Genomic DNA, 9928 nt, shown 5'->3' with positions numbered 1-9928 from the left:
AACTCGCCTATAATACGAGACAGAACGAAAAAACAAATTGACAACACAGAAGTAACGTAATAAGTAAAAATAGGTAATTTTCAACTTGAGGTTCGCAATGAGATCTTTGGTCAGTTATCGTTCTTTAAGCAATCACGTGACCTGTTTTCTCGAATCCCCTCTTCGCACTGTACATATTACCACAGACAGGGGCTCTCTTTGTCTGCGATATTACTCCAAATCCATAGGAATGTCCATCTTAGACTAAAAACTTCGCCGTTACAATGTGTTTTGCTTCCCATAATGCAATATCTCCTACCGATGACCGCCCCGCGGTGGCGGTATACACGTTCGATCTTGTGACTTGTGGGGTTTCGAGACGAAGTGAACGCTTGACTTGCGAAACAAAATGCAGTATTAAAGAATGTTTATGTGCACGCTGGTTCTTTGTTAGGCACATAGGTGTGTCTGCGGAGAATAAAACAACTCGAAGAGTGAAGGGTCGCCAATGTTGAGGTCAGGTCAACAAAATGAACGCCCCTACTACACATCTGTTCTACTGAATTTTTTTACAAAATTTCTACAGAAACTGCGCAAGAACGGCAACACTACATCCTACAAAGTGCAGTGGCGAAGATTATATCCCTTTTTACACAAGGTAAGACAATGCCTGTTAGCGACCTCGTGCAGCCTATTTACTTTAGCTGACTGTTCATACTATGTCAGGCCACATTCCAAATGAATCATGCAGCATTAGATTGTGGCAACTACATAAATAGTTTTAATCTTTACCGGGCCGTTTTCATATACTTTATCACCCCGTTGGATGTTATGAGCCATCATGGACTCCCAATACAGGCATTTATTGCCCCAATTGACACACTAATTGCTTCTATTTGGAGTATTGTGGCGAGTGTCATAGTTTTGTTCAGCGTTGTCAGTATTGAGTTTTGATATCTTAATTTTCTTAATCGTTGCAAAGGCACTGTGTATGAGTCTCTGTCGGACGCTATACGATCATCGATCACATTACATGAGATTATCAGTAAGTCCCTGAGATGTTTCTTGACTTTCTAACAGGTGTGTAATCACTGACGTCATCACAAAGGTGTGTTGAAAGAATGATCATAATATAGGTAGTTGTTATGTTAAAGAACTGTGAATACGTGACCCCAAAACCTTTGTAATTACCAATAAAAGAATATCTCTCTCATCTGCTAGATGCATTCCCTCATGAATCAATTAAATATCTTGGGATTAACTCGACATTTTCCTCTGTATAATCACAGAAGCCATTCAGACTTTGTCAATATCACGGTCGCTTGAGTCCCAGAAATTCAAAATATTTGAGGCGGTATTTGTAATATGCCTTGCAGAGTCGAAACACGGCTACCCCATTTACCTGAAGACATTTAATTCTCCTACAATTTTTAGCAGATACTCCATAACCTCATTCGATGGCCCTTTGTAACATAAGAAATCCTCATAATATATAAGAGAACCACCCGAAATGTCTGCTGGCTATAACCTTGGACCTGGGGTGACAGTGGTACAGCTGTGGTATGTCAAGTCTCTGCCATCCAGTTCGCGAGGGTGTGACAGATTAAATTGCGCGGTTAGCCATTTCGATTCGTAAAGAGCGCGAAAAGGATTTGTCAACATCTTGTAGATCGACCTGCCAAAAATCTTCTACACAGACAGTAATGAGAAATTTCAGTTTAAGGGAGCACATATGGGTGACAACAACGATATGTTGCATAGACTTCGGTGACGTGATCATGCGCAGAGAGATTTTAAGTGAAAGAGGTCAGCGACACACCGACAACTAGAACCAAGCGCGGGCATGTAAATATACCTTTTCCACTATAATATGTTCTTCTCACTGCCAATATAGAAATTGCTTCTCCGTCTCTAAGGGCCTGCCAAACTTCATTGTCTACTGCAGACAATGTCACCATAACACACCGTTTGATCTATTATGATAGGTTGGTAGGGTATACATAAATGCCCTTTAGATAATTTTAGGGTGTAATCTGTGAACGCCCCAATGAATAGTGCCTGAGCCGAACCTTTTTTATCGTTTCGTGTGTTGACGCAATTTCTTTACAGAAAGTCGACAGGTACTTTTTACAACCCCGCCCGGTTTCACCTCAGAAACCACACCCGTGAGATAAGGAGTTGACCCGCCATTATGTCTGTGGTAGAAAGTAATAGGGAATAAACGTACTCAATGTTTACCTTTTGGGTGTACTTCATAACTTACGAGTAGCAGCGGCTGTATTTTCTATTTGTGGTTAACCAGCTTTTATTGAAATCTGCCTTTAAAAAAACAAACAAACAAATAGATTTATTCGTAGTAACTGCTTTCATAATAGCGACATAACAAAATGTCCATATATCTAACTTGGCTAACTTGAGAGCTGCAGGCTGAAGTAACCTGTAAAAGTATCTCTTTAAAAGCCCTTTTGTTTCGCCACCACCAATAAAACGGAATGGACAGTCGAGCATATTGTAGTGTTTGTGAGTTTGTTTGTGTTGGTCACGTGATTTCCGTGCGACCTTCGTTTGTAATGCATAGGCTTAGCTATGTCTATGGGTGCATTCACGATGGCTAGTTTTTCAGTGGTCATCATTGACAACTGAGGGCGCCCTAACCTGACCTCACCCTGTGATTAATCGCCGTTCAACCTATGGTCAAAATATCGACGGAAAGTAATACACACAAATGAAAACTGCAATCGAATAAAAGTGTTCATTTTCTTTTATTTCAGGTTAATATTGTCAATAATCAAGTTTGCAGAATTTATTCCATAAAATGACGACTCTACCCGGGTATATCACAGTTGCCTTCATCTTGTCAACCTTTTCAAGTCACTCTTTATCGGCACAAGTAGGTAAGTAGTGGGTTGCAGTTTGGCATTATTTTTCTGACCGTGAATAGTTGCGCGTTTTGACTTTTGACACTGTTACAGAATTTTTCCGCATTCTGGAGAATCGTGGCGTGATCATTCGAATTCTTTTAAAAAAACTTTTGGAGATTACGACTATCAAAATGGCCTGTATTGATACTTACAATGTCATCTTGGAAACCTTGAAGTGCGCATGTCCAGGAGTCTGATATCACGCTACAGCAAGCAATTTACTCAAAACAGTAAAAATTAACCAATTGTTTTTATCGGAAGCAGGTTATAGCACGCGCAATATATGTCATAGTTCGGTAAAACTGCCTCATCGCGATCAACGTTACAGATTGTTATGATTTTGACTGCCTAGGTTTTGACATAAATATACTTCACTTTTCGTTCAGATTTGGGCATGGAGTACTTTCATGTCGATGGTCTGCTGGACAAAATACCGTTGAACCAAACCGTACCCATATCACCCACAGTCAACTTCAAAAATCATGGCCCTGACCCGGTAACAGAACCCGACGCGGACCAGCAGAATTTTGACATGAAAATATATTTGTCGGACTCTGGTGACCCGAGCAGCGCCAGCTATTGGCGGGATATGGGCCTAGCTCCCCTGAGCGAGTACATGAGGGATCTATTCAAGTCCACGTCACCCGTTGGATATGTAATAGGGACGACTGATACCGATGCAGTCATTAATATCCCGTCTGAAGACTGTGAGTTCGTAAAATACCTATGCATCGAGATAATATTTGTGAACACGACACGATACTCTGACCCTGTACCAGCCAACAACTTTGAATGCGCTGAATTTGGTCCACGTTCAGAGGGAAAAATCGGCGAGATTGAGTGCTACATAGGTAAGTGTGCTTAGTCAGTTTTACAAAATAGATATAGCAGGACTGTAGCACACTGGGGAATGCACTTTTATACACTGTAATTCGTTTTCGATACATTTTTGTAAATGACATGATAAAAAGACAGCCACAAAATCAAATTTGTTTGCAAAGAGACATAGTATGAACATAGTACTCGGTCAAATAGCAAACATAAAAATGTTCGAAATACGACAACACCATGATTTTGTTGCTTCTTATTTTAAATTAAAGACTGAGGCAGAACATAAACTTGGCCAGGATTTCACAATTGTGTTCAAGTGACCTACTTTAAACCAGATGACAAAGTTACAAAAAAAATAAATCAGACGTTTTTATTCTTAAGTGGCCACCTTCCGTTTTATTCCGTTCGCGCCAAAAAATTAATTCCATCCAACCCAAACTACATGTATGCAAAGTACAGAAAACCGGTGAGGGCACTTCAATCCAGAGTAATTTAATTGTAAAGTTTCACTATAAAAAACATTTTTGGTTCTTTTGAATTTTCCTATTGTTATCGTTTATTTCGGTCAATGAAAAATCAACTATCGAAATGTTGAATCTTTTTAATATATTAATATCGAGTCCGTCATGTGATTAAAATTTGTAAGTAAACTTTCTTTGCAAGAAGAGGTGTATTAGAAAATGAGTGGATTTTGACAATCTGTGCTTCTTCTGGTAGTGTCAATTTTTGTGAATGACCGACATTTCTTGCCTTCGAATTTTACATTTCCAAACATGAATATCTTCCTTGCAGATATTCAGGCGGTGAGTTTGGAAGTTTTAGGTCCAGTTTCCCTGTCACACATGCCGGGGGTGAGTTCGACTTTCACAGTTGAGATGGAAATCAGAAACGACGGTGAGCGTAGCGTGAACGACCCGCCACTGGGAGATCACAATTTCGCGCCGAAAATTTATCTCACCGATGGCGCTACCTTGGAGTCGTCAGCTTTCAACATCATGCAAGACGGAAATGACGTCACGTTCGACAATACCTTGCCGAACGGTGGATCTTTGACACTACCCTCGTTCGTAGCAACGGCTACCGTTCCCTTGACTAGTGATCTCTGCGAGCGTGTGACTCATCTTTGTGTCGAGATAACTATAGAAAGGGCAGACTTGCAAAGTTTCATTAAGGATTCAGGGGATGAAGACCTTTGTTTGGAGTTAAAGGCCGTCGCCGCTGGTGGCGCTGGTGTCAAACTTGGCTGTCCAACAGGTGGTACAGGTAGGTAGGTCGATTTTTAGTTTGCTGCACATTGTATCCATTGGCATATTTACACATTTTCACAAAAAATTTGAAAACTCAGCACTTCGTCGATAGTACGGAAGAAACAATCGTTTTACAAGCCATGTCCAAAAAATCTTTCAGCCCCTCGTTGCTTAATCTTCTGCGCTGTTGAGCGAGCTTCCGAGAAGTCCCATCCGAATTATGTAAAGTTACAACTGTATCAATTCATGTTCACAAGAGTGCAAACTTGTTACGAATAGCACCAGGAAAACGCTCCAGAAAGCTGTGTACGAATGTTCTCATTGCATCTTCCAGATGTAGCGATGCAGTCATTTGATGTACGGGATTCATCGACAGTAACATACGACATCGGAATTCCGACAACCATCACGATAGACACGAACATAGTGAACTTAGGAAGCGAGTCGGTCAGAGCGTCCAGCATGGGCAACAATTACCGATTCGAGCTTTTCATCATCGATAACCTCACTGACATAGCCCTGAGCACAGACATATTTGAAGTTATGGTCGACGAGTCGTCTGCTACAAACCTCAGGCGGGAACTCGTGTATGGCTTTCCTATCAACATCTCCTCGCTGGTAGCCACGGTCACACTCCCGCCTTCCACATCTCGCTGCCGATCGTTCAAGAGCATGTGTCTGAAAGCGGTTCTGCTGAACGAAACGTCATTCTACACAGAAGGGAACCCGGAAAATAATTTTATATGTATCCCTTTCAACAATTCTGGGATTGGATCCAAATTATGTCCAGACTTAGACGTTGGTAAGTGACTCCATACAAGAAGCATTCAAATGTATGTATGTATGTATGTATGTATGTATGTATGTATGTATGTATGTATGTATGTATGTATGTATGTATGTATGTATGTATATGTGTATGTGTACGCAAAACTACATGTATATGTACATAAATCACAATTAAGCCCTACAACTTATTAACTTTTGTTTTTCCTTCATCAACAGATTTACGGCTGTCAAATTTAGCCGTCACACCGTTGGCAGGAAATTCGTTTCCAATCGATGTACAGACAGAGGTGAGCTTATCCGTCGACGCTGAGAATTATGGGTCAGGCAGCATCCCTGAGGCATCGGGCACAGTTGTCAATTTCAGATTGGTTGCTTTCTTCACCGACAATGGCGATCTGGAAGATGCAAATTTCACGTTACCCGTGCCCGGTGTCACACTGGCACCGACCAATCACAGCGAGGGATTGCAATGGGCCAGACGCTGACATTCCCCATATCATCCAATGGCATTACCGTTCCCAAGCAACACTGTGACGTCATCACCAATCTCTGCGTCAAACTGGAAATTGACTCAACAAGTCTCTACACCGACACCACGCCAGAATTATCAGATGCATGTGCAGATATTAGACATTACATAAATTGTTTCACAGGTGAGGTGAAAGGTCATATCTTCTTCTCGCATTACCTTCAATATAGTTGACCATAAGACAAAATAGGTGGAGACGATTCATATAACATAAATAGTTGACTGTGTGACTTTTTGATGTAGACCCTACATCAGCAAGTTCACCATCTCCTACTGGTAAACAATAGCTCAAAATCACATGGTTCTATCATTAACATTTTATACAGTGCTCGGCGAATGTATTTCCACGTGCACGGCTGGCAGACTTCGAGCTAGTCTCGGTTACCCAGACTGCTCTGCGGGGCTCTCTTCCGGCCGCCCTACACATGGCGACCGGAAGAGAGCCCTGCAGAGCAGTCTGGGTAACTGGGACTAACTTCGAGCATCATGCACTGCAGACCAATGTTCAAAATGAATACTACATGTATGTGCAATCTTAATTACGGTTTCTTTAGATATTGACGTCGGTTTCTAGTCGAGTCCTAAAGCCTGTCCTTCATATGAAATACATTTCGTTTCTCCTCATATTTTTTTCAGATCTCGCTGCAATACAACTTGTAGTCGTGACAACGCCACCCGTGACCTATAACCCCGGCTATCGAAAGGACATCGTGGCTGAGCTGACCGTGATGAACCATGGTGGTATTATAATAGAGGCGTCTGACGATTACAACTTCAAACCAACCGTGTTTTTGACAAATAGTGCAGACTTCGCCTCCGCTTCCTACAAAAACCCGCTAGAGGGCGTATTCACGACTTTCGATGACAAGATCACGAGCAAGACGCCGACTACTCTTCAAGAATTCCCCATCCCCATCACCATACCGACCAACAAATTCGAATGCGAAGAGATCTCTCATCTTTGTCTTCAGCTGAACCATAATATCGCCAGGTACAACGATACGGACCCAAATAATGACTTCGTGTGTATCTCATTCGGCGAGGTGGCTCAAGGGAAAGCCGGCACTTTCAGCTGTAACGTGTCCGTGGGTAAGTTGGCCATGGTTGCAAATTTTGCTGTATTAAGAAAGTAGCGCCTGGAAATTAAAAGACAAAATTTTGTTCAAATTTTTCTCAAGGGAAACTTGAACCCATTCCCTTTCGAAGCCAAGAATAAACATCAGGGATCACCTTGCAATATTTTGAACTTGAGAAATAAATTACCAAAAGATTGTCGATATTTGAAATTCAAAATGGCCGCCATCCCTGAGTTAACTCTATTAGGAAATATTAAATTTTCTGTTTTGAAAAAAAATAGACAGTGAAAGTTATATTGAGTCTACGAGCTTCAAAATGAGTCGCCACAAGCTTTGCACCAGAATGGTATTGTAAAAATTGAGAGTCCGATGTCCCAGAGGCGCATTTTTGGTTCTTCCTCAGAGTGGCAGTTTTAAATCCTCGTATAAGTTAGTACTGACATTGACAATTTACATGGTACTAGTCCTTTGTTTTCACTTGAAAGATTATCTATTTATTCAATTTGTCTACAGATAAGAGCTAATGAACAGTCTGACCCTCCCAATTTCAAGTATTGTGGAGTAATTTGTTGGCTAACGTGTTTTATTGTTTCAATTTTTGAATCTATTGCACGCATTTTAGTCGTTGAAACTTGAAACTTGTCAATTTTTAGGAATTTGGTCAACCTATTTAGTAGCAATTGATAAAGTCACACCTGGTCCTGACCAAAAGTCCGCCGCTAAGACTATACTGCTGTACGTTCAATAAGACTATAAATAAGTGATATTGCTCTTGTATCATATATTAAAGATATGTAAATTTGCCTATCGGAAATATGTACCTCGCGTAGAAATTATTGTGCATTTGATAATATTATAACAAAAGTTAAATATTACTCCTTTCCTTTGTTTCTTGTTATACAGACCTTGAAGTGCCATCTCAAACGTTTTCGCCAGTCGATGTTTACACGTTCGATCAGGTAGCGTCTGTCGACGTCATTTTGTCGGTGACGAACACGGGTCCGGGAGATATAGCAAGGACCAGGGGGTCATCTGTCAATTATGACGTCACGGCCTACCTGACAGATTCTGCAAACTTTGAAGACGCCACTGTCAGGATACGGCAAGCTGACGTGGATATAACGCTTGCACAGTTGCAGCAAGAGTTGAAAAGTGGACAGAGTGTAAGTTTCGCGTTTTCGTCTGACATCCTCGTTCCCACCGTGAACTGTTCTAGGATCAGCCATGTTTGTTTCAGTGTGACCCTGCGAAGTGCAGACGACAGGGTTTATACAGATGTCGACAGCAGCAATAATGACGTGTGCATAGAGTTTGGACCAAAAGAAGAGGGCAAAGCTGGCAAAATTCTGTGCTATGTTGGTGAGAGTTATTTAATTTCGATTATCCTTCATAAAGAATATGAAATTTAATATTACTCTGATCGCAAGTAGGCCTGATGGAAATGTAGAAATTTCACAATAATCAGAGGACGAAGAAATTCGTGTCCTTGCTGGCGTGTCTTTGCTTGCTCTATTACAATGCGTGCGATTGTAGTAATCGAATCTTGTACGTCTATATTGTAATAAAATCTGCCTGAAAACATTAATTTTTCAATCGTTTATTTGATGACTGAAAATGTTGATTTAGATTAACTTCTTCACCTAAATATATCCATACCTCGTACGAAATAGTTGATTTCTTTGTTGTCCCACTTCCAGACTTGGCGGCTCTCTCCTTGGTTGTACTTGACCCCCAGCCTCTGACCTATGTGCCTGGTGAGGATACTGACGTCCTGGTGCGGCTGACTGTCACAAACTACGGCGGATTAGATGTATCAACAGCGCCCTCGTGGACACATAACTTCGGCACTGAAGTGTACTTGGCAGACAGCGAAAATCTGTACACTTCGACAAACATTTCACAGCCGACCGTCGATAAACTTTTTCTGCATGAAGTTGGGTCGCATTTTAGAGTTTCTCTGCCCGTATTTTATGTAAAAGTGAACATTCCAATTGCTATTGACTGTAAAAATATTCGTTATTTGTGTACACTTTTGCTGCACAATGAGCTGCGATACTTGGATGTCGACAGGTCTAATGATTACGTATGTATACGATTCGGTCCGGTGGACGGCGGTATGGCGGGAATATTGGAATGCGATGGCGTTACAGGTAAGCAAAAACGTGACGTGACATCGGTGAAATGGTGACTTTGAATGAAAGTCCAGCGAAACTGCACAAATTTGAAGTAGTATAATATAAGCTTGTCTCTACAAGTAACATTGGTATTTGCGATTTTCCATTTTCAAACAGAAGTTCTACTCGTATTCCTCAAAATAGGAGTAGTTTTTGCGCAAACTTTCCCTATGGAGACTTTAAATCGTTCGCTTTTTATACGTCACCTTTCCAAATTTGGTACTACAGCATAAATAATTAAATATTTACTGGCATATGACATTCAATATGACGCCATCCCCGGAAATCTTTAACCAAAGGGGAACATGAAGATTTTTGCTGATATTGAAGACTTCGAGGTCAACTTGAAAAATTTTGCCTCGCCTGACATACTGCAAACTAA

The 9928-nt window shown here is 41.1% G+C and overlaps 2 protein-coding genes across 2 annotated transcripts in view; one reads left to right on the top strand and one right to left on the bottom strand.

Annotated features, from left to right (window-relative positions):
• Positions 1-9213, bottom strand: part of LOC139143798 (multiple epidermal growth factor-like domains protein 6) — a 435859-nt gene extending 426646 nt beyond the window's left edge. The window contains exon 1 of the mRNA XM_070714361.1: positions 9210-9213. The gene's annotated coding sequence lies outside the window, so the exon portion shown is untranslated. The remainder of the gene's footprint in view (positions 1-9209) is intronic.
• The window catches only part of LOC139143797 (uncharacterized), a 10602-nt gene continuing 1108 nt past the window's right edge, over positions 435-9928 (top strand). The window contains exons 1-9 of the mRNA XM_070714360.1: positions 435-637; positions 2751-2873; positions 3287-3751; positions 4524-4994; positions 5313-5780; positions 5984-6420; positions 6933-7385; positions 8276-8731; positions 9070-9522. Of these exons, the coding sequence (XP_070570461.1) occupies positions 6237-6420; positions 6933-7385; positions 8276-8731; positions 9070-9522 (1546 nt within the window). The 5' untranslated portion in view covers positions 435-637; positions 2751-2873; positions 3287-3751; ... (1 more) ...; positions 5313-5780; positions 5984-6236. The remainder of the gene's footprint in view (positions 638-2750; positions 2874-3286; positions 3752-4523; positions 4995-5312; positions 5781-5983; positions 6421-6932; positions 7386-8275; positions 8732-9069; positions 9523-9928) is intronic.

The sequence above is a fragment of the Ptychodera flava genome, chromosome 11 (assembly GCF_041260155.1).
Source record: "Ptychodera flava strain L36383 chromosome 11, AS_Pfla_20210202, whole genome shotgun sequence".
NCBI classification, from domain to species: Eukaryota; Metazoa; Hemichordata; class Enteropneusta; family Ptychoderidae; genus Ptychodera; species Ptychodera flava.
The sequence above is the reverse complement of the archived record's forward strand: the minus strand, read 5'-3'. Positions and strand labels throughout refer to the sequence as shown.